This window comes from Lissotriton vulgaris, chromosome 7 (genome assembly GCF_964263255.1).
Source record: "Lissotriton vulgaris chromosome 7, aLisVul1.2, whole genome shotgun sequence".
NCBI lineage: Eukaryota > Metazoa > Chordata > Amphibia > Caudata > Salamandridae > Lissotriton > Lissotriton vulgaris.
Genome location: NC_141695.1, coordinates 1,737,458,524 through 1,737,483,472, shown reverse-complemented (window position 1 = coordinate 1,737,483,472; position 24,949 = coordinate 1,737,458,524). Strand labels below are relative to the sequence as shown.

General features: G+C 46.7%; 1 protein-coding gene across 2 annotated transcripts in view; it reads left to right on the top strand.

Annotated features, from left to right (window-relative positions):
* The window catches only part of PHC1 (polyhomeotic homolog 1), a 126,819-nt gene that overhangs the window by 87,973 nt on the left and 13,897 nt on the right, over window positions 1–24,949 (top strand). For both annotated transcript variants that reach the window (XM_086932989.1, XM_086932990.1), the window contains exons 11-14: window positions 5,039–5,153; window positions 16,734–16,842; window positions 17,010–17,157; window positions 19,246–19,468. In XM_086932989.1, the coding sequence (XP_086789115.1) occupies window positions 5,039–5,153; window positions 16,734–16,842; window positions 17,010–17,157; window positions 19,246–19,468 (595 nt within the window). The remainder of the gene's footprint in view (window positions 1–5,038; window positions 5,154–16,733; window positions 16,843–17,009; window positions 17,158–19,245; window positions 19,469–24,949) is intronic.

Below are 24,949 nucleotides of genomic sequence, written 5' to 3'. Positions count from 1 at the left end.
CCGCAGTTCTGCGTATTGGAATTTCCAAGATGGCACTTGCTAGGCAACGCTTTTCGGCGCGAGGGAGTTGCGGTCTTCTATACGCCTTTCGGCCTATCCCACTTCTACCCGGCGTGCTGAAGAAGATCAAGCGCGACCGGGTCCAAGTCATTCTTGTAGTGCCTGGCTGGGCACGAAGAGTGGTATCCGGAGCTCTTGCACATGGCCATCGATCCTCCGATCAGACTGCCCCTTCGGGAAGATCTTCTGTCGCAGCAGCAGGCGACGGTCCTCCACCCGAACGTGTCCATCCTCCACCTCCTTGCGTGGAGATTGAGCGGCGGCATTTGGAAGCTTTCGACCTTCCTTACGAAGTCTGTAACGTTAACTTGAAAGCCAGGCGTCCTTCCACCAAAACGGAATACTCCTGTAGATGGAACAAATTTGTGGCATGGTGCGCAGCAAAGGCTGTGGATCCCCTTTCTGCTCACCTTTCATAGGCTCTCCTCTTCATTCTTTCTTTGGACCAGCAGGGCTCTGCACTGGGCACTCTAAAAGGCTACCTTTCTGCCATTAGGGCCTTTCTTCAGCTTCCTGACCAGCCTTCTCTTTTCAAGTCCTCTATTGTAAATCGCTTCCTTAAGGGCATTACTCACTTGTATCCTGCAATTCCTTCTGTAATGCCCCAGTGGGACTTGAACCTAGTTCTGACCCATCTTATATGCGCTCCTTTTGAGCCGCTAGATAACTGGCCTCTCAGACTTCTGACTCTTAAAACTGCCTTTTTGGTTGCCATCACCTCTGCTTGCAGGGTGAGTGAGCTTCAGGCTCTTTCTTCCAAACCTCCTTTCCTGGCTGTTCATCCATACAAAGTTGTCCTTCGCACTAGGCCTTCTTTCCTTCCCAAAGTGGTTACCTCTTTCCACATAGGACAGACCATCATTTTGCCCACCTTCTGCCCGCCTCCACATCCTTCTAATGTGGAAGAAAGGCTCCACCTTCTGGATCCAAAATTGTGCACTTTCATTCTATCTGGATCGCACAAAGCAATTCCGGGTGGATGACCAACTATTTGTTGGCTTTGTGGGCGCCAAGAAAGGTCGAGCCGTGAAAAAACGGACCATCTCTCGATGGGTCGTCCTTTGCTTCAAAATCTGCTATTCCTTAGCGAGAAAGGAACCTCCAGTGGGGTTGCGTGCCCATTCCACCAAGGCGACAGCAGCCACTACTGCTTTGGGACTTGGTGTCCCCCTTTAGGACATCTGCTAGGCAGCTACTTGGGCTTCATTGCACACGTTTACTAAACACTTCTGCCTGGACAGCCAAGTCTGGAAACGGCTTCTTTGGCCGTTCAGTTCTCCGGGACTTATTTTGCAGACCCACCTCCGGGGTTGGTATTGCTGGGGTATCTATTCTCTGTTTTTCTGTTCTATAGATGGTGCCACCTTTTGACATGTACACAGTACAGCTATCATTTCCAGTTGGTACTCTGCCTCTGTGTGTTGTTTTTTTTGGTTTTTTTTGCATATGAAATCTTTTACATGTAACTCCACTGACAAGTGTGTGCAGCACCCAATGACAGCTGCCCACCACACTGTGAGTACATTTGCATACATGGGCCTCATGTCCAAAACACAATTTAATTCAGAAGCTTTTGCAAACGATTTATGATGCACTCATAACCATATGTATCTTCTGTATAATAGCCCATCTCACTGGTTTAGGGAACATTTAAGTAGATTTACGTTTGGAACAAGTGGATTTTTTGTTTAATATCTGTTTATCCATACTAATATAATAAAGAGAGAGCCCAAACCTTTGAGGCGGGTAATCTCAGGAACCACAGCACCAATCACAACACCCAATACAGCGTTGGAAAGGGCAGTTGCAGCAGAAGGACATAGGACATGCAGACGCCCACCATATACATTTAAAAGGTAAAAGAAACGTGCCAGCAAAGCAGTCCCTTGTGGGCGTGTCTGCCTTGTGCTGTGGCCGTGTGCAGGGGTGTGACAAACGTGGGGGCGTGTGGTACGTTCCGCCCTTCATTCCATGTCTCATATCGTGTGCTAATCCCACCCTGCTCCCTTTAAATACCCCTGCACCCCATAATCATAACCCACCCGAACTCCTTAAAATACCCAAACACCCTTAAACACTAACCCATCTTAACCCTATAAATATACCCTGTACCCCAAAACCCAAACCTATCCCTAAACCCTGAAAATACCCCTGTACCCCAAAACCCAAACCTAGCCCTGAAACCTATAAATACCCTTTTACCTCAAAACCCAAACCTACCCCTGAACCCTAAAAATACCCCTGTACCCCAAAATCCAAACCTCGCCCTGAACCCTAAAAATACAACTGTACCCCAAAACCCAAACCTACCCCTGAACCCTAAAATACCCCTGTACCCCAAAACCCAAACCTAGCCCTGAACCCTAAAAATAACCCTGTATCCCAAAACCCAAACCTACCCCTTTACCCTAAAAATACCCCTATACCCCAAAACCCAAACCTTGCCCTGAACCCTAAAAATACCCCTATACCCCAAAACCCGTACTAATCCCTAAACCCTAACACTACCCCTGTACCCCATAACCCAAAACTATATCTGAACCCTTAAAATACCCAAACACCCCCAAACATATACCTCAGTACCCCAAAACATATACCCCTATACCCATACTTACTTTATCCAAACATTAAAAAAAAACATGCTTTTACCATTCATGAATTTACAACGAATTTCGTTGTAAATGTATGCGTGGTAAAAGCATATAAAATGTAATGCCATGCGTTATAATGGCATTGCGGAGTCATAGTACTTTCGTAATGAAAGTATGCAGAGTGATGGTATGCGGAAAGAAAGTTGCGGAATAATGGGTGTTTACCCTCCCCCGGTAAGTACATTGGTGGCACGGCAGCCCACATCTCCAGCAACATACTCATATTTTTTCACCACCCATTTGAAAAATGCACAGGGCTCTCTCATTGATGGCAAGCACTGACATACACTTTTAGACATACCTCCCGCCACAAGTTCTAGAATTGCGAACTTCAGAGCTGGGGAGCTACGTTCGAATCTCGGCATCAGTTCAACATCCTGTGATTCATGGCAAATCGCTTTATCTCCCCGTGCCTACCACAAATAAATGTGTTCTTCTGTAATGTAAATTGTGCTGTCGAGTTCGCGCTATATAATATTGCAAGGAAAAATAAAGTAGGGAAACTCTAGTTCACACACTACTGAACACGCACTCTTAAGTGCATCAGCAGTGCACTGTGAATCGGAGCGTTTCACAGGCCTGTCACAGATAAGAAATGCTATCAAAACGAAATCCTACAAAACAATATACTACTGGCCGGCAGCAATTCATACCCAGACAACGTCGGGACAAGCTGCTAGTTGAGTATAAGCAAAGAAAAGGTGACACATGTCGCAGAGAATGAAGGACCAGGGAGGGGGTGGGGGGCAACACAAAATGGCTACAGAATAAACAATCATCTCGGGCCCCTGCAAAGGGGATGAATCCAGTTCCATAGGATTCAAAACACAAATGTGATGAGAGCGCAGCGGCTTTCCAAAACACAAGGGACAACAACTACGAGAAAGTCCTCGCCAAACCCAAGGGGGAAGCCATGTAGGTGGCCAGAAGGCGGAGGCCCAGCTAGAGTTCCATTGTCCAATAAAGGGAGAACACAACAACACAACCATGCGAGTCAAACAGGTGGTCAAGACTAACAAGGTCTGATCAAGGCGAGGCCCCCCGCCCACTTGGAAAATACAATTCGTACTGCGACAATACCAATACACTTTGCAGCAAATAATACAAGAACCATCATATAATAAGAAAAAGACAGAAAAGGAAACCTGAGAAAGGTGAGGACAGGAAGGAAAAGAAAAGAACAGTGGAAAGTGCATCCCTCAAAGGGGGAGAGAAGGGAAAAGAAGACAGAAGCGGATGCGCCAGGAGGATGGGGAGGAGGGGGAAAGGCCAAGGCCCAGAACGGAGGCCAGCAGTCACAAGGCCTGAAGTGTCTGCCCAGCAGGCCAAGCAGGTTAGACCGGTCTCGTGCCACGAGAAAAAGGTTCCAGGGGATCGTTAAACAGCTGTAGAGCCCGCAGTCTAGGGGACATCAAGCAGGAGTGTTTGGTTTTAGTAAGATAGTGTATAAGTGGGCGCCAGATGCGGTCAAAGCGTGTATCAGTGTGAGTGAGGCAGGCCGTAAGCAGTTCCAGTGAAAGGACATCCCACAGCCGGAAAAAACGCGCAGCAGTAGGCAGAGGGTGGGGCCGTTTCCAGCAGAAGGCAGTGTACTGTTGCGCTGCTCCTAGTAAGTGAAGGATTAGATGCCAGTGTGCCGAGTCATGGCCTTCAACATGCCAGGCCGAATGCCCAGAATCGCCAGGGACGGGGTAGAAGGAACCGGGAAACCCGCCACCTCTTTAATGTGACTGAGGACCTCCTTTCAAAACCTAGGTAGACCCGAGCAATACCACCAAATGTGCAGGAAGCCCCCTCTATCAGTCCGGCTTCGCCAGCAAATCGGAGGAGTGTTATATAATTTTACGCCATTGGAAGTGCATGTGAGTTTCTCTTTGATTGGTTTATGTTTCAGTTTTTAATGTTAGTAAATGTTAGCCTTGAAATGCTTTTCAGTATGATAATTTTAGTGTTGCTCTTGTAGTGTGCACTCAATGCTTTGCATTAGGTTTTGATGGCATTTTTGTTGAACACCTTGCTGATTGACCACACCTCAAAAGCTGCTGAAAATTAATTGAACTAGGGAATTGGGGTATAAACTTGTCCATTCATAGAGTTGCCAGATGTGGGGTGGCATGATGACATTTGGTCAGAAAATTCTGTCACGATGATGCAGCTTTTGTTTTTCATGATACCAGGGCGAACATTTTTTAAGGGGAAAGACATGAATGTGATTTTATAGTTGATGTTTTGATTACTGATTTGTCATCAAGACCTTTTTGGAGACTTTACAAAAGGCTATATGTTTTCATGATCTTATGCGCAGTGTTGCTTTCTCCTTGTACCAGGTCTGTGGATCTCAAATGCTGAAAGAGACAGAGAAACAAGCACCAGGAGAGACGCCCTCCGATCCACCTGAATATGCATCTGATGTGCAGGAAGAGGAGAATGGAACCACCGTGGGTGAGCTCATGTGTCTGTAACACCACTGTGACTATTACATGCCATGGCCAGACCTCATGCGGTTTAGTATTTGAACCTGTGCGTGGTAGTTTTGGTGGGGAAAACAAAAGGGTTAAATTGAACATTCACTTTGGGAGGGAAAAAAAGGTTAATGTCCGGCCTCTCATAAATGTAGTCTTTATAAAGTGACCTATCTTTGGGTGGTCACCTCCAATATATATATATATTCACTGCAGTTTACTGAGCTAAAATTAAATTGCGCCCCAGCTATGCACAGGTGTGACATTTGGATTATTCTGTCAACTTAGCTTCCCTTGTGGTACATATGGAAAGGCTTCCTTAATGGAAACACATGAATCTCTCCTACTCAACATATGATGGTGAGAAGATGTAATTAGTGTTTGCAGTCTGTGTAGATTCAGGCATAAGTCATGGGTTTTGCCAGTGCTGGGTTCTTATAGTGAAGCATGTCTACTTACTAAATATGAAAGTTCTAAAAACCCTTGCATGAATTCTTTAATTATGCTTAAATTAAATAAGGAAGTTGTCTTAGGCTTTGTGTGTCTTGTTCTGTAGATTCTTCCTGCTGTTACTCTTCCCCCTAGTGTTTGAACGGTGCTGGTTATGGGAGGTCAGGTCCCAGTACCCATGCTGGAGGTTAGTTTATAATTACTGGTGCTAACAAAAGTGCCAGTGTTGACAGTACAGCTGGAGCAAGCTGATTACTTTTAGCCAGGAAACCTGCTGTAATAATCGTCTATCATTCATTGAAGGAGGCAGGGAAGGACATTGCAGAGGAAACTGTGGTGCTTCTCAAGGGCTTCTTTGACTGTGAGATCATTGGTAACAGCTTCTTTGTAGCTCCTATGGACCTAATGAATGCGTAGGGTGTCATTGACAAAGGGCTCACCTTTAAGCATTTGCCAGAGGTTATGGTTGACGCATTTTCATTAACAATTTGTCATATCTAATTTTCCGTACATGTGGGATGTGTCTGGAAGATTTGTGAAAGTAGATGCAATTGTTGAGGTATTATGCAGTGCCTTGAAAGTGTGGATTAGGAGTCTGAATTGTGTTAGTTTGTGTATGGGGAGCATTGGAGCTCCGTCAAGTGTAGTGTGATGTGAGTGTGGTGTGCGAGGTTGGGAGTGATTCCGGATGCCAGGTTTTGAACGGTCTGCAGCCTTCTGGTGAGTTGTTTTTGTTGAACACGGCATGGAGGATGTTCCCGGAGCCCAGCTTTCTTGTGACTAGGACATGTGTGACGATTTTTACGGGTGCTGATTGGGGGACATTTGAAAATCTTCCTCAGCAATTTCAGTGTATGGAAGCATGAGGCCGTGACTAAGTTGACTTAGGCGGTCATGTCGACGATCCCGAGATTCTTGGCATGGGTGGGTGGGTGGCGGTCCTAGCTCTGTTGGTCACAAGGTGGAGTCCCACTGTGAAGTGCTCTTTCAGAAGAACACAATTTCCGTCTTGTTAGTGTTCAGCTTTCGACAGTTGGTCTTCATCCAGTGGGTTCATGCAGACATTGAACTTGATCAGGCTAATGGGCATCTTGTCTATGAAGTAGTGAATGGGTTGTGTGTCGTCTGTGTAGGAGTGGCTATTGATGTGGGAGCCGAGGATGCTGGCTGGAGGAAGCATGTATACATTGAAGAGGGTTTGGCTTAGGGAGTATCCTTTGGGAACTCTGCAGATGAGGTCTCTGGTGTCCGAGGTTTATGGTGCTAGAATGACTGACTTGTTCCTTCCAGCCAGGAAACAGCAGATCCATCAAAATGCAGGTCCTTGTATTCCGATGCTGTGCAAGCGTTTCATGAGGCTGTGTTGAGAGACCTCATCAAATGCTGTGAAGAGGTCCAGGAGTATGTGGGGCATGCGGATGTCATTTGTGGCAGCGATGAGGATGTAGTTTTTAGGTCTCGACCTCTTCCAATGCGCTTGCGCATTGCAGATGTCGAGACTTATAGAGTTGGATCCACGAAAGCTAAACCAGGTGGATTGCGCCGAGTGCATGTGCCCGTGCACGCACTTGCCATTTGCTCTCCAAGCCGCTATTCTCAAATTTCACCATTGTTGTTATTGTATCCTGCGTGTCTTTTGCGCTTGTTGATATTTCCATCTATGGTGCTCGCACAGGAGGCTGAGGGGATATTCCCGATACCTCGCTTTTGTTATTTACTCTACGTCTTTGGTGCTTCTTTACATTTCCATCTACGCTGAATGCATAGGAGGCTGCAAGGAGATTCCCAATGCCTCGCTTTCATTTGTTTCCTGCGTGTATTTGGCGCTTCTTCACATTTCCATCTACGATGCACTCATAGGAGGCTGCGGATCTCCATTGCCATTTGTCACAACAATCGAAACTCTATAAAAGGCTGCCCTAAGTCCTCCTCAGAGGTAGACTACAATTGGTTAAGGAGCTCAGCGGCATCAAGTGGGCATGGTGACCCGAAACTATTTTATGACACAGCTGGTTTTAGTTTACCTTCACTTAATGCTTACTACGAACTTTAATTGGGATCTAAAAACCTAGAGTAAGAACGAATCACAATATTGAATTCCTGTGAGGAAAAAAAATATGAGCTTGTACTTTCGTACTGGATTGTGCGTATGCAGATATTTCATACAGGATTATGGGACTGAAGACATCAATTCCTCTAAAAGCTTCATTTCAGGTGGCTCCCCTCCTTCCTTTATTATTTCCACAACCGGTGGCTCCTCTAAATATCTCTCCTGCACTGCATTGTTGGAGGAACCTGAGCAAAGCATCTCTTTACGGATTGCTTTGTTCATTGTAGCGCCAGAGAGGGCCATATCTGTTACGGAACTCATATCTCTCTTGCAGAAAAATATTTGCATTTTTTTACTTGAGAATTCAAATCATGCCAACTTACCACAAGCCTCAAAATGTAATATGTGTTGTTTTTCCAAACACAATTTAAATCATAATTAATAAAAAAGAACAAAATGTAACTCCGCCTCACTCTCCAGGAGCAGAAATCATTTATTTTTCAGTTCATTCGGTTTATAGAATAAGCACAAGATGTCCCTGCAGTCAGCAGACCTCAACCAGCGCTCTGCCTGCCAGACTTAGTGGCACTCCCATTTTTTGCTTTTTATTTTTTTAATATAAACAATTTGTCAATGTATCGTGTTGGCCAAAGAATTTATGGGCTATTTTCAAAAAACGTTTTATATTTCGATTGTTGCTGCATCCTTTTTGTCCGATACCGAAGTACAGTGATGTGATGCAAAAATAAAAAATATTGCCATCATCATCATATTTAACTTTATTCAGTTGTTACGACCATCAAAGTGCAAGTGCGTACATTACAGAGAGTCAATTAGCTACAGAGATGCTGCTATCAGGCAGCCTCCGCCTGCCGGCCTCTCCCCTTGTGACCAGCAATCCAATTTGTTGGGAATCTTTCTTCTGGCAGGCATATCAAATTTGTCCCCAGCGATTTTCAGCCCAGTCTTTTTTCACTTTTGTTACGACTGTCTTGTAAGTCTTCCTGGCCTCTCTTATTTCTGGTACATTGTTTGTATATAGCACGCATGATAATAGCCCTTCTCAGAAAACATCCAAATATCAAACTTCTGCGCCCACGCACACATATGGAATCACAAGCAAACAAACATATACACCCCCACATCAAAGCACAGTCAGTCTCTCTCTCTCTCTTACACACACACACACACACACACACACACACACACACACACACACTCTCTCTCTCTCTCTCTCTCTCACACACACACACACACACACACTCTCTCTCTCTCACACACACTCTCTCACACACACTCTCTCTCTCTCACACACACACTCTCTCTCTCACACACAGTACAGCCTTCTACCGCCAGCACTCTACCACTCTCTCTATCAACACTCTACCACTCTGTGCGCCACCACTCTATGCGCCTCCACCACTCAAGCGCCCACACTCTACCCTCCAACTCCACCCACAAATTCCACCATCCAAGCACTACTACACCCTCCAAATACACCCTTCGACTACACCCTCGAAACTCCACCATCCAACTACACCCTCCAACTCAACACTCCAAATTCACACTCCAACTCCTTCCTCCAACTACAAATCCACCCTCCCAAAACACCATCAAACTCCACCCTCCAACTCCAACATCCAAATACACCCTATAAATCTACCCTCAAACTACAACTCCAGCCTCCAAATCCACCCGCAAACTATAACTACGGATTCCAACTCCACCCTCCAACTCCACCCTCCAAATCATCCCTCCAACTCCACCCTCCAACACAACCCCTCAACGGCACAGCACCACTCATTGCCACAGCACCACTCATTGCCACAGCACCACTCATTGCCACAGCACCACTCATTGCCACAGCACCACTCATTGCCACAGCACCACTCATTGCCACACACCCCGCAACGCCACACACCCCGCAACGCCACACATCCCGCAACGCCACACATCCCGCAACGCCACACATCCCGCAACGCCACACATCCCGCAACGCCACACATCCCGCAACGCCACACATCCCAAAACGCCACACATCCCGCAGCGCCACAGAATCACTCAGCGCCACAGAATCACTCAGCGCCACAGAATCACTCAGCGCCACAGAATCACTCAGCGCCACAGAATCACTCAGCGCCACAGAATCACTCAGCGCCACAGAATCACTCAGCGCCACAGAATCACTCAGCGCCACAGAATCACTCAGCGCCACAGAATCACTCAGCGCCACAGAATCACTCAGCGCCACAGAATCACTCAGCGCCACAGAATCACTCAGCGCCACAGAATCACTCAGCGCCACAGAATCACTCAGCCCCACAGAATCACTCAGCGCCACAGAATCACTCAGCGCCACTAAATGCCACAGCACCACTCAGTGCCACTGAATGCCACAGCGCCACTGAATGCCACAGCACCACTCAGCGCCACAGCACCACTCAGCGCCGCAGCACCACTCAGCGCCGCAGCACCACTCAGCGCCGCAGCGCCACTCAGCGCCACTCAACGCCACAGCACCACTCAACGCCACAGCACCACTCAACGCCACAGCATCACTCAACGCCACAGCATCACTCAACACCGCTGAAGGCCATCACTCAGCACCACTGAAGGCCATCACTCAGCACCACTGAAGGCCACAGGATCACTCAGCACCACTGAAGGCCACAGGATCACTCAGCACCACTGAAGGCCACAGCATCACTCAACACCACTGAAGGCCACAGCATCACTCAGCACCACTGAAGGCCACAGCATCACTCAGCACCACTGAAGGCCACAGCATCACTCAGCACCACTTAAGGCCACAGCATCACTCAGCACCACTGAAGGCCACAGCATCACTCAGCACCACTGAAGGCCACAGCATCACTCCGTGCAACCATTCAACAACAACTGGTTCTAATATGTTCTCTCAATGTTTCAAGCTTTATTACAAATGTCACAAAAAGATATTTCACCTCTGCTCTTGGATTTTCATCACAATAAAATACACAGAAAATAATCTTCCCAAGTTATTTACAAAAGTTTAAGCTATTGCCATTATGAATGACAATAACTTTTATTTAAGTATTAATTATTAAAAAAATAAAAGCCATTGTTATTTGTAATATTAATACATCTAAGTCATGTAAATACAACACATATTGCATTACAGAACAGTTGCATGTTTCCAAGCTGCTAGGAAAGTCGCTGAAGAGGTGTAGGCATTCAGAATGGATGTTAGCATGGCGCTGATGGGTTGCAGTTCTTCGGAGTTTGTATGGTGGGGGCAGTAGTCCGAAGGGCCAGTGACTGGATGGACTTCATGATGGCGGCCATTTCTGCTGGGGAGATGACCAGCCATGTGGTTAGCATTGGTTCTTTGTCTAAGATACAGAGGCAATGGATAATGTCTGTCGGTTCCTGTAGCAGGTTGAATTTTCTCAAATTAATGTTGATTTTTTTGCTGAAGAATTGACAGAGAATGTTGCAGTTCCTGCAAGTGGGTGATCAAGTTAAGAGTCCGCCACTAGTAAGATGAAATCCATCACAATGTTGAATATTTCTATGCTTCTGCTGATGCTGGCAATCAGTCCGCCAAAGCAGCGCATTTGGGGGTAGTGTCTCAGCAAATGATCCGGATTACCAAGTGTGACGCACTCTGAATAACTTTTTCTGTAGAAAATGCTGAACAGGTGGGACCTTACAAAGAAGATTAACAACATGCGGCTTAGTGGCCGCTAGAGGAATGGATGTTCTTATCCCGCTTGTCAGTGGCTGCAGTGCAGTCCAAATAATGGCGACCTTGAGGAACAAGACTCTGTTGTATTACATGTATGTCATACTACTTTTTTTAGCCATAGGCACAATTCAAGCAAGTGAATCCATCAAAGATCCACTGCTGGATAAACCATAAGAATACACTGATAGGACTCACCTTATCAGTCTCTGAATCACCACAGGAAACCATTGATCCTTAGGAAAATACAGGACTGGCTCGTTTTATTGAGACCTGAGATGGGTATAGGGTTGCATGTCTGAGACTCTCCACACTAGATTCCTGCACCACTAGAGAAATCCAGGCATGATCTGGCCATTAAAGTACACTCCAAGGACTTGTATCGGTTTCACTTGCATCATCACAGGAAATAAAGCTCAAGGATCCTAATAGAAACATACATGGGGGCGTGGCTAAGGGCCGGCGATGATGGCCGCCTAAGTAGAGAGCTCCGGGTGACTGACCCTCCAGCATAGCGCATCCGTCATAAATCAGACTGTTACTGCTAGCTGCCGACGGCGCTTAAGTCCCCGTGGACCGATCCGCCCTTCGGTCCGTCCCCGGCCCCTCTATGATCTTCCGTTGCCGAGCTGCGGCCCAGAGAGCAGCAGCCCGGGAGGGGGCCTGGAGCGTGACTTCGCCGTGGGCAGCTCCTTTTTCCAGGCGAGGTCCCGGCTTTTGGGCCTAACTGCTGGGGCCTGCGGGAAGCTCCGTAGCTCCACCAGCGATCTCCTCACGACGGCGGACGCCCGAAGAACAACCCCAGACACAGCACTCTCCCCCAGATCCTAAAGGTGAGGCGGGGAACATCATAAACCCTACCCGGGAACCGGAGCCTGATTGGCGGCTCCGGGTGGAGAGGGGAAAGCAGGCCGGGACCGGCAACTCCCGGAGCCTGATTGGCGGCTCCGGGTGGAGAGGGGAAAGCAGGCCGGGACCGGCAACTCCACACAAGCTCTCCCCTGGGTCCGACAAGCGGTGATACCCGACCCCGGTGGGCCAAGGGGCGGCTGTAAATAGAGTATGGACCTTGCTGGCGGGGTTAGCCCTGTGCATTGTGAAGGTCGGGGGACCCTTGCAGGAGCATTCACGCCACTCATAAGGGTGGGGGAAGGGAGGGTTGGTAGGCAGTTGGGGTTGGTTCTTGGAGTATGGTACGATCAAGCCGAGGACTCGCTATTGCTTATACTTACTGTGCAGAACTGAGCAGGTTGCAGACTCGGGAATATAGACTCAACACAGGGAGGGTGGATTGTAAGAGAAATTGTGCATGCTGTCATGAAGTGGGATAAAAAGTATAAAGATTATGAGCTGGAATGTTAACGGGCTGGGGGACAAGCTCAAACGTACCATCGTGCTACAATTTGCCAAACGGCATCTGCCAGCTGTGGGACTCCTGCAGGAGACGCATCTTCTGGGAAATACATGTCATGCACTCAACCGGTGAGGGTACACCCTGGCGGCCCATGCCGGCTTCACCTGCTGGATCCCGTGGGGTGGGCATCCTGCTCCGTCGCAGCTTCTCCTTAACAGTTGATCACACACACTCTGACCCCTTGGGGCGGTTTGCTGCAGTGTCAGGTATGTGGGAGGGACACAGGCTCAACTTAGTCACCGCGTATATTCCACCGGGCCTACAAACTCAATCATATCAGGACTTAGGGAAGATCCTCCTTTCAGTCCTAGAGGGGCGACTCCTGGTGGGGGGAGACTTTAATGCGGTAATATCTGGGACCATGGACAAACACCCGCCCAGGGACTTGCCGCCGGGCCACAGGTGGCTTGTGGACTTTATCGAGGCTTTCGGTATCCTTGACATATGGCGTGCCCGCCACCCACGAGACATGCAGTACACCTTTTTCTCTGGCCCGCACCGTTCATTCTCCCGCATTGATTACCTACTGACGCCCATGTATCAGGACACGACAATCCGAGAGGTCACACACCTAGCGTGAGGGATTTCTGATCACTCGCCTCTACTAGCTCGCCTCACAATAGGCGAAAAGCGGGAGGGCTGCATAGCGCCGATAAATGCATGGTACCTGCGCAGTGAAGAAATCAGAAAGAAGCTCACCCTATCGATCGATCGGTACTTCGAGGAAAACGAAGGAACGGTGGCCTTACCAATGACCCTTTGGGAGGCGTTTAAAACCGTGCTCAGGGGGGAGGCCCTCTCAACAATCGCAGGTCGTAGGAAGGACAGGAAAAAACAAATGGTAAAAATAGAACAGGACCTCAAACGTGAAGCAGCGGCTAATGCAGAGGGAGGGGCGGCGGCAATCCACCTTATGGAACTCAAGGCGGCAGAAGTCAGAGCCTTGGCTACTGACGCTGCCAAGGTCACAGCCAGAAGCAAGGAGGGTAGACTTTATGACCAAGGGGATAAGGCGGGCAAGCTCATAGCCTGGCTCGATAAAAAACAGCAGACTCAGAGGGTCGTGGCAGAGATTACGACCGCATCCGGGGTCATTGTCACGGAACCCCGGGAGATAGTTAGGGAATTTGCCGCGCACTACCGAAAGGTTTATAGCAGAGGTTCGGACAGACCAGAGGAAGACTCGGTCTCCTTATTAACTGATATCCGACTGCCAGCCCTCTCCGAATCGGAGAAAGTCGCCCTAGAGGCGCCACTCGGTGTGGAAGAACTGGCCCAGGCGATCGGAGACCTCCGGTCGGGAAAAGCACTCGAGCCCAATGGACTGCCTATAGAACTATACAAACTTGCGCCGGGCGGCCTCAGCCCTCATCTAAAGCGAATGTTTGAAGAGAGTAAAGAGCGAGGTACTTTGCCCCGCGACCAGCGTATTGCCACTATTGTAGCAATCCCTAAGAAAGGGAAACCAAAAGACTCCTGTGCCTCCTATAGGCCTATTTCCCTTCTGAACGCAGAGCCCAAAATCCTTGCCTAAGTCCTGGCGAGCAGGCTCAAACCGGTCCTGTCTACGCTGGTCCACCTGGACCAATCGGGCTTCATGCCTCATCGTAACACTGCGCTCAACCTCCGGAGATTACATGGTGTACTGGGGAGAAGCCACACCATCCAGGAAGACGCTATTGTGGTATCGTTGGACGCAGCAATGGCGTTCAACACACTCGAATGGCCCTACATGATGGCGGTCCTCCACAAACTGGGCTTCGGCCCTAACTTCATAGGATGGGTTCGCCTCCTCTATTCAGCGCCCCTTGCCCAGGTCTTAGTCAACAACAAAGTCTCTGAAGTATTCGAGCTGGGATGGGGAACGCGACAGGGGTGCCCTCTTTCGCCTCTCCTCTTCGCCCTCTCCCTTGAGCTGCTAGCTGCCTGGATCAGACAGGACCTGTCCCTCAGGGGGATACGCTGGGCTGAAGGGTGGGAGGACAGAATATCGCTGTACGCAGACGACATCTTCCTCTACTTAACGAGACCGCGAAAATCCCTCATAGTGGCCATGGACATATTCACCAGCTTCGGGAGAAATTTGGGATATAGCATCAACTGGGGAAAGTCCGTGCTGTATGACTTGAGGGGTGACACCCCAGTCCTCCCCCGAAACTGCCCGATTGCGAGTGTCACTGAGGGGTTTTGTTACCTGGGGATCTTTATCTCCAAGGATGCGACAATCTGATATGAGAGAAACCTACTCCCCCCTCTGCAGCGACTCAAAAGGGACATAGCCACTTGGCGGAGGCTCCCGCTCTCACTCCTGGGGCGGGCGGCACTCTTCAAGATGATGGCCTTGTACGCCCTGCAAAACTACCCGGACTTGGTCCCGCATTCTTACTTCACATCCATTGAGGCGACCCAGAGGAACCTACTCTGGTCGGGTGTGCCTCTCATATCCCTACAAAAACTGACTCTGGGATGGTATGACGGCGGTATTGCTCTCCCGGACATCCGCAACTGTTACTGGGCGGCACACCTCTCAGCCATCAATCAGGGCACATACTGTGACGGGAACGACCCTAGGTACGGAATTGATCGCTGGCAGCTACCGGGTGGCAACTTCGCAGCAGCGCTTTACTCTAGACCAGGAAGATACCCGCTAACGGGACCCACTAAGCACTCGGTGCAGTTGTGGCACATCGTGCAACGCAAGCTCGGGTGGTCCGATACCCTAACAATGGCAACCCCTCTGTGGGTCTCTGATAGACTGGGCACGCTAGGTAACACCAAGGAGTTCCGTAACTGGGACCTAATTGGCATCTCTCACATTCGTGACTTATGGGGATTCGGACGGGGTGGTCCCTTTCGCCACGCTCCAACACACCTATGAACTGGCGACGTCCGAACACTTTAGATACATTCAGGTCAGACACTCCCTCCAGGCCAATATCCCTGCGGGAACACAGCCCCCGACTCCTCCCCGCTAGAGGACAGGCTCCTAGATGGTCATCTTGCTGAACATGCCATATCACTCACGTACAAAAAGATAATCAATAACTCCCCAGACCTGCTGCTTCCCCTTAAAAGTAGATGGGAGGCTGACGGACTAGAGCTTGATGAGGAGGAATGGAGAATAGCACTTGCCTCCCCTAAGGAGGTAGCCATAGCGGCCAGACTCCGCCTCATCCAGCTTAAAATCCTGCATCGAGCTTATCTTTCTTGTACTAGATTACAACGGATGGGCCGAAGGGAGGATGGGATCTATAGGCGGGGTTGCGGAGAGCGGGGGACCTACTTCCATGTATTCCTACATGAGGAACTACTGGGTCCGGGTGACCCGCTGTATGCAGGAAGTGTGGGAAGTGGAACTAAGACTAGAGGCTAAGAGATGTATACTAAACGTGTTGGAGCCTACAGACCTGCCACCCCGGGGGCGGATATGGGTCACGTTAGGATATGCTATTGCCAAGAGAAACATCGTTGGGCTGTGGGGGGCGGTCAGATCCCCTAGAGTGAGTTTTTGGAGAACGACATGGATTGGTGCATGCTCCAAGAAAAAACGGTGTACGTGGCTAAGGGATGCCCAAAGAATTGGACAGACATATGGTCTAAATGGAATGAATACAGAGGCACCATCTGCGATCCCCCCCAAACTGTCCCGATTGATGACCCAAATGCATTGTAGCCGAACTGTGTAACCGTGCCCGGGAAGAATTTGTAATGTCAACACTATGTATGTACTATGACTTCTGCACTTCACATGTGAATCACCTTTGCTTGACCATGCTAATTACCTTGTTTAACTTTGCTGTTAATAAAAAGATTTTTAAAAAAAGAAACCTACATCCCAAAACTCTTCCCACATTCATCTCTTCATGCAATATATGACTGTCTGTCACTGATGCTCTCTTCTGTGTTTCCTCTCCACATGCAGAGATGCAGAAGAAGGTCGATATGCTGCAGTGTGAGTTCTGTGGGAAATATGCTCCAGCCCAAAAGTTCCGTGGTTCCAAAAGGTTCTGCTCCATGTCTTGCGCTAAAAGGTAACTTGACTATTTTGGGTTGAAAGACTGTGGTTGCAAGAGTCCGCTCAGCAATAAAAAAATTCCCTTCTTGCATAAGTAATTCCGATTATTTGAAGATACACTGATAAGATGATGTTACTTTGTATGGATATACTTGTACTTCAACTCTTGTTTCCTCTGCTCAGGTACAATGTGAGCTGCAGCTATCAGTTCCAGCTCAAACGAAAGAAGATGGAAATGCAGGAAGCCAACAATGCCTGCGTGTGGCGACAAGGACCCAGGCGCAGCAGCTCTGAAATCGCCCGCACAAAACTACAAGGGAAGCATATGCAGGTAATGGAACCACAGATCTACACGTTTTGATTTGATCTCCTCCGCCTCACCACCCTCTTTTCTATAATCAGGAATCACTTGCAGCTCTTCTAGTGTACTTTTCAGACTCACAGTTATGATAATAAGCTTTCTTCCTGAGTGTCAGCTCATAATGGCATTTCATGGCTCACATGCAGCTCCAAAAATATACCTCTTTTCTGACCTGCTAACCTTCCCCCTACTATTTCAGACTTGCATTCAATGCTGATAATAAGCATTATTATGCAACACCAACCTCTTCTAGATTCACATGCTTTGCAATATTTGGCCATCTAGTGGTTGGGTTCAGAAATCATATCTTAGTATAACTTTTTACTCCCTTTTTTGGCATTGATCATAGGCCGAGTCTGTGACGTTGAGTATAACCCCACAGTACTCCAGTGCTTCTTCTCTACCTTCAGATCCCTTTTGCCCACAGTTCGGTTTCCAAGTAAATAATCTTCAAGAGCTGCCCTGGCTGAAATTTGGTGTGGGAGATGTGAGGTCATAGACCGAGATTAGGAAAAGGACTTGCATCCAAGGAAGAGACATCATCAAAGCATACTCTAAGGAGAACAGTATTTTCTGTGGAGGTTTTGCCATAGGCAGTTTGAAGAATGCACATTTTGGTGGTCCTTTCCCTTCAGTTTAGTCCTTTTAAACTCTTCCCAAAATGCTGTAGTTACTTTGTACAAATGGCTCTGCTTACCAAAGGAACTTAAGTTCGAGACCTGTAAAGGCGCCGCCCAGTTCAAACATAAGTCTCCAAATATGTAAGAAAAAAACGATGGTGAGCACATTATGGACCAGGCAAAAGAAAGGAAGCACAAGTAGGACTCTCAGTATTGAAATGTATGGTCCGCATTGCTTTCCCTTCAAACGCTCCTCTGCAGGATGAAATCTGCTACATAAAGCATGGGACTTGAAAATGGTTACTTTCCTACGAATATAGTTTTGCAGTATGGAACTCTTCTAGAGTCACATCTCCTTGGTGAAAAGAGCAGGAAAAAAATAGAAGGATAGAAATAGAAGACCAAGCTAGAATAAGTAGAAATTGGAAGACTAAGGTAGAACAGGGGAAGCAAGAATATGAAGATGGAGGTGATGCACGGGCTCTGTATAGGTTTGTGCTTGCCATTATAGGCTCCGCCTATGGTTGATGTCCTGAAAGAAAAAAAGTTTGACTAAGGGCCTGATTACGACTGTTGTGAACATGATACTCCGTCACAAATGTGACGGATATCCCGTCCGTCGTATTAAAAGTTCCATAGGATGTAATGGAATTGTAATTTGGCGGACAGGACATCTGTCAAGTTTGTGACGGAGTAACCGTGTCTGCCAAGATTATAATCAGGCCCTAAGTCTGGATTTCCTAACCTGATCTGTACATGGCAGATTTATGCAAATTATGTGCATCTAGAAAAGTACCACACTGAAAAACTATTTCAGGTAAGTAACCATTGTCCTTCTCAGCGGTAGCACTTCATGCTATTTCATGACTGACAAGCACTTCTTCCAGGGTACATCATTCCTCAGCTGGAATACTCCTTGCTGTTTCAGGGTTGGCATGCAGCTCTCCATTCCCCAGCTAAACTTCCTGCTATTTCAGGACTTGCAGAGCCCTGTCACTACAGTTCCTTCCTGAGCTGCAACACTATTGGGTATTTCAGGACATGTGCTGATAGGGCAGGTCACTATCTCAAAAACTGCACCACCAATGTGGTTAATTCTTGAGCAGTAGCAACCTCTACAATTTCAGGGCTCAAATGCTGCTCTGCCAATGGACATCTTTCCTGACCTGCGGCACCCCATGGTAGTACATCTGCATAATGACGATGCACCAAATTCTTTGCTTGCAGCCTCACCTGCCCCTCCAGTTGTAATTCACATACATATTAAAAGTGGGTGTAGCTGCAGAGATGTAACTCTTGCTATGTTTTGCAAGTTCTGGGGCCCACATACCACTCTGCCAATGCACCTCAATCTAGACATGCAGAACCCCTGCAAATGCACCCAAGGCCTGGCCTGCAGTGTCTTATTTTCACCTGTATCCATGTTCTTTCCCAACAGGCTCAGGAAGACTCGAGCCGAGGCTCCGACAACTCCAGCTATGATGAAGCCTTCTCTCCAGCATCACCCGGTCCAGCATCTGGACGCAGCGAGCGCGATCCAGGGACGCCCAACAGTGCACCTCCCTCTTCCGATATCCTGGGCATCAGCCCCGTCTTCCTGTCCAGTGACCCTGGTAGCTGGAGTGTGGAGGAGGTGTACCAATTTATTGGCTCTCTTCAAGGTAATAACATGTACAGATTCTAGATTTCCATTTGTTTGTACATCATGGAATCATCTCTAGATTCATGAGCTTTAAAAATCTACTTAGTCAAGGAAGATGATGTAGGGAAAATTCTAAAGGAAATGCTTGAAAAGGGAACGTTGGAGGATAAATCTCATGCTAGAGAACTATTGTTTTAATCAAATATATTATTGTGTTCTAATTATTGAAATTTGGGGACACTTCTACCAGAAAGTACTATCTCAGCAGAAGAGAAAGACATTGGTTGTAGGGCAGATACATAAAACCAAGATTATGTGCAAGAATATATGAATGATAAGAGCAGAACAATCCTACTATTTAGTCTAACTTAGAGAATATGTTTAGGTGTGTTTTTCTCCACTGATTGTTCCTAAAACCTTTGCAGTGTGCACAACTCCATAACAGTATACTTGCATATTGCTTTATTGGCAGACAAAGCTTTATGTTGAGTGGGAACTCGCACAGCGTAGATGATCAATTTGTTAATTATGGTAATGATTTGTAGCGTGCAATCGGATGATACACTGTCTAGCCCAACAGTGAGTGCACGAGGCTAATGAATTGGGAGGTCCCCCTTCCGGGAGGAGAACAATCCGATGCACTGCGTCAAGACCGTGGTCTAATTCAATACACCAAATAATCCAGAATCTGTGAGTGTGTATTAACACTTTTAATCTTCATCAAGTGAATATTCAGGCATATTCAACTATATATCAACCAATCCAAAGTTTGTTGTTCAAACATGGTAATCCATTAACACAAGCTTCCCGATGCATTTCGGGCCTGAGCCCTTTATCAAGGGAATGCTCTACAAGAAAAACAAACGTAACCAAAATAAATACAGAGTAATCTGGGTCAAAAACCGATCGAATGCAGGGAAACATGAATCGTCTTTAAGGTAGCTAAACGGAAAGTGATAACAAGTAGCAGTATCTGAAGGTAATGGGACCCGGGATCCCGGGGGAGGTCACCGTGTGTTGAGAGAAACTCTCAGTGCAAAGGATATGTAACGTCTAAAACCCTCGTGGACTAAAAAAGAAAATAGAAAGACACGCGAGCGTGCCACAATGCTAAGGAAAGTGCTCCCGGACTGACTAACGTAAAAAAGTATCTCGTGAACATAAATTAAGTCTAAAGATACGCGAGCATGCCACAATGTTACAAAAGGTGCTCCCGAACTAACTCACGTGAAATGGTTTCTCAGGTGCCTCACGGCGTGCCGGAGTGTTGATACGAGGACAGACAGGTTCGACATGAATATACAAACAAGTATCCAAAACAAAAGACGGACTCAGTGTGTATGAATAAAGAAAAGTGTGAAAGGACTACGGTTGTGAGAAATGAACAACAGAAAACAACAGTGAAAACGGTCGCCATATTGAAAGAGATGAATATAAAGTATAAGGGTGATAAAAAGAACAAGTATGAGGTATAGGGATGATAAACAGGAGATAAAGACATGTGAAAACAAAACATGTTAAAGGTAACACAGAAATTCCATTCGATCGTTCAGCCCGTTGGGCGCCATCGTGGATAGGAGTCGGATCCAGTAGTTTTCACGTTTCAGTAAGGTGTTCTTATTGTTGTGTGTTGTTGGTACTTGTTCCAAGATCTGAAACTTTAGTTGAGCCACAGTGTGTCTAGATTCGGCAAAGTGCGAAGCCACAGTGGATTTAAGATTGATGGTGCGGATGTTACTTTTATGTTCTAAAATCCGTGTGCGGATTTTTCTTTCAGTGTGCCCCACATAGCATTTGCCGCACGGACATTTCAAAAGATAAATGACGTTCGAGTTACATGTGGCGTTCACTTTGAGTTTGATAGGAAACCCTTTCATGGGATGGCTGATGACATTGCCAGTAATGCAGTTGTTGCAGTTAGAACAATTATAACAAGGTCTCAAACCTTTGTAAACCGTCTGCGTGTCTTCTTTGTAAGGTTTAGAGATGATTTCTTTTAGGTTCTTACCCCGTGTAAATGCAAAGATGGGAGGTCTGTTGAACAAGCCCCTGAAGTCAGGTTCCAGGGTGAGTATGGACCAGTGTTTTCTAATGATAGCCTGGAAGCGATTAGATGTTTTGGAATATTTTGATACAACAATCAAACGTTCAGAACTGTCTTTAGGTTTATGTTGCAGCAATACCGATATGCTTGTTTTGTCGCATCTCGTCTTGGCTAGATCCAGTATAGGGATTGGGTATCCTCTGGCTTTAAGTCTGTCAAGGGTGTTTTGGATTTGCCTCTTGCATTCATCTTTGTCAGAAACAATTCGTTTTATCCGCAAAAGTTGTGCATACGGTAAATTGTTTTTAAGGTTTGGACGATGGAAACTGCTGTAATGCAAAGTGGAATTTCTGTCTGTGGGCTTTCTGTACACAGTGGTGGACCATTCCCCTTGGTTCCTATGAATTTCCACATCCAAGTAGTGGATGAGTCTCTCATTATGTTCCCAAGTGAACTGAATTCTGTCATTGAATCGATTCCAGGATTCCAAAAAAGTATTCAAAGTGTCCGTGTTGCCTTCCCATAAAAGGAAGATGTCGTCGATGAACCGTAAGTACAGTCGACCGTGTGTTTGCCAACTGGGTTGGCACAAGATGTGCATTTCCTCAAATTGCCGCATATAGATGTTAGCATAGCAAGGCGCTGCGGAATTTCCCATGGCGGTGCCATTAAGTTGAAGGATCCATTTGTCATTGATTGAAAAATAACTGTGGTATAATGTAAAGATTGTTAATTGCATCAAAAATAATTTGAAGTCTGTATCTAGATCAGATGAGGCCAGCGCCTCTTCAATAGATTCGATGCCTCCATCGTGAGGAATGGAGGTGTAAAGTGAACATACGTCCACCGTACACATGATGATCTGAGTGTCTTTAAGCTCGTTCATGATGGGTTCATTTTTTTGTAAAAAATCAGTGGTATCTTTTACGTGTGATCTGGTGGCCAGAACAAAAGGTTGCAAATATTTATCCAAAAATTTGCCCACATTTTCATGTAGGCTACCTCTGGTCGACACGATAGGTCGGAAAGGAGGCTGTGTTGGATGCTTGTGCATCTTGGGAAGCATGTACAGGATAGGCGGTCTAGGATTATCAGGTGTCAAAAATCTTCGTGTCTTGTCGTTGATGGTCCCTTGATCAAATGCTCTCTTGACGATGGATGTCAGATCTTGCGAGTATTCTTTGGTAGGATCTCCAGCTAGTACATCATAGGTGTTTTTATCACTGATGTGTAAATTGACTTGTTGATTATAAAAAGTAGTGTCCATGACGACTAAAGCGCCGCCTTTGTCAGCATTCTGACAAGTGATAGTCGGGTCTTCGGCCAATTTCAGTAGGATGTTTCTTTCCTTCCGGTTGAGGTTTCCACGTTTGATCTTTGTCTGAAAAGGTAAATTCAATATTTCTTGCTTTATGAGATTTTCAAAAGCGTCGATGATCTTATGGCTTTGTGGTGCCATGAAAGTGCTGTGGGGTCTCAATCCCTTAAGCATGTCCTCTTCCGGTGATAACACTGGATTGATGTTGGAAAAGTAATGTTTTAAGCGTATGTTACGCATCAATTTGAAAACACTTACTTCCAGTTCCAAAGAATTGGTAGCGGTGGTGGGAACGAAAGATTGACCCTTTTGCAAGGTATTGATTTGATCTCGAGTTAAAGCCATGGAAGAAATGTTGATGACCAAATTTTCTGTAGGGTTCAACGTCTGCCCTTGGGTTTCTTCTTGGTTTGTGGAGGTGTTTTTTCTGCATCCTCTGCGGGTTTTTCCCCGCCGGGGTCTTTCTGTTGGTCCTGGCCCGACTCTAAAAAATGAACCGTGGAGTCTGTGGAGGTGCTTGGTGTCTGTGGGTCAACGGTAGATGTAGTTCGGGTTGGTCTGGATCTGTTGTCATCGTCAGAAGATGATGTCTCTGTGGCTGAGGCTGGATTATAAGGTTTATTAGAGCGTCGGCGGGCATACACCTCTGCCCAGGTGTATACCTCGCCGAGCTTGTAGTCAATGGTGTCCCTCTTAAACTTGCGCAGTTTCCTTTCTTTGGTCTCCCTGGTATGCTTCTCGGTTCATTTTTTAGAGTCGGGCCAGGACCAACAGAAAGACCCCGGCGGGGAAAAACCCGCAGAGGATGCAGAAAAAACACCTCCACAAACCAAGAAGAAACCCAAGGGCAGACGTTGAACCCTACAGAAAATTTGGTCATCAACATTTCTTCCATGGCTTTAACTCGAGATCAAATCAATACCTTGCAAAAGGGTCAATCTTTCGTTCCCACCACCGCTACCAATTCTTTGGAACTGGAAGTAAGTGTTTTCAAATTGATGCGTAACATACGCTTAAAACATTACTTTTCCAACATCAATCCAGTGTTATCACCGGAAGAGGACATGCTTAAGGGATTGAGACCCCACAGCACTTTCATGGCACCACAAAGCCATAAGATCATCGACGCTTTTGAAAATCTCATAAAGCAAGAAATATTGAATTTACCTTTTCAGACAAAGATCAAACGTGGAAACCTCAACCGGAAGGAAAGAAACATCCTACTGAAATTGGCCGAAGACCCGACTATCACTTGTCAGAATGCTGACAAAGGCGGCGCTTTAGTCGTCATGGACACTACTTTTTATAATCAACAAGTCAATTTACACATCAGTGATAAAAACACCTATGATGTACTAGCTGGAGATCCTACCAAAGAATACTCGCAAGATCTGACATCCATCGTCAAGAGAGCATTTGATCAAGGGACCATCAACGACAAGACACGAAGATTTTTGACACCTGATAATCCTAGACCGCCTATCCTGTACATGCTTCCCAAGATGCACAAGCATCCAACACAGCCTCCTTTCCGACCTATCGTGTCGACCAGAGGTAGCCTACATGAAAATGTGGGCAAATTTTTGGATAAATATTTGCAACCTTTTGTTCTGGCCACCAGATCACACGTAAAAGATACCACTGATTTTTTACAAAAAAATGAACCCATCATGAACGAGCTTAAAGACACTCAGATCATCATGTGTACGGTGGACGTATGTTCACTTTACACCTCCATTCCTCACGATGGAGGCATCGAATCTATTGAAGAGGCGCTGGCCTCATCTGATCTAGATACAGACTTCAAATTATTTTTGATGCAATTAACAATCTTTACATTATACCACAGTTATTTTTCAATCAATGACAAATGGATCCTTCAACTTAATGGCACCGCCATGGGAAATTCGGCAGCGCCTTGCTATGCTAACATCTATATGCGGCAATTTGAGGAAATGCACATCTTGTGCCAACCCAGTTGGCAAACACACGGTCGACTGTACTTACGGTTCATCGACGACATCTTCCTTTTATGGGAAGGCAACACGGACACTTTGAATACTTTTTTGGAATCCTGGAATCGATTCAATGACAGAATTCAGTTCACTTGGGAACATAATGAGAGACTCATCCACTAC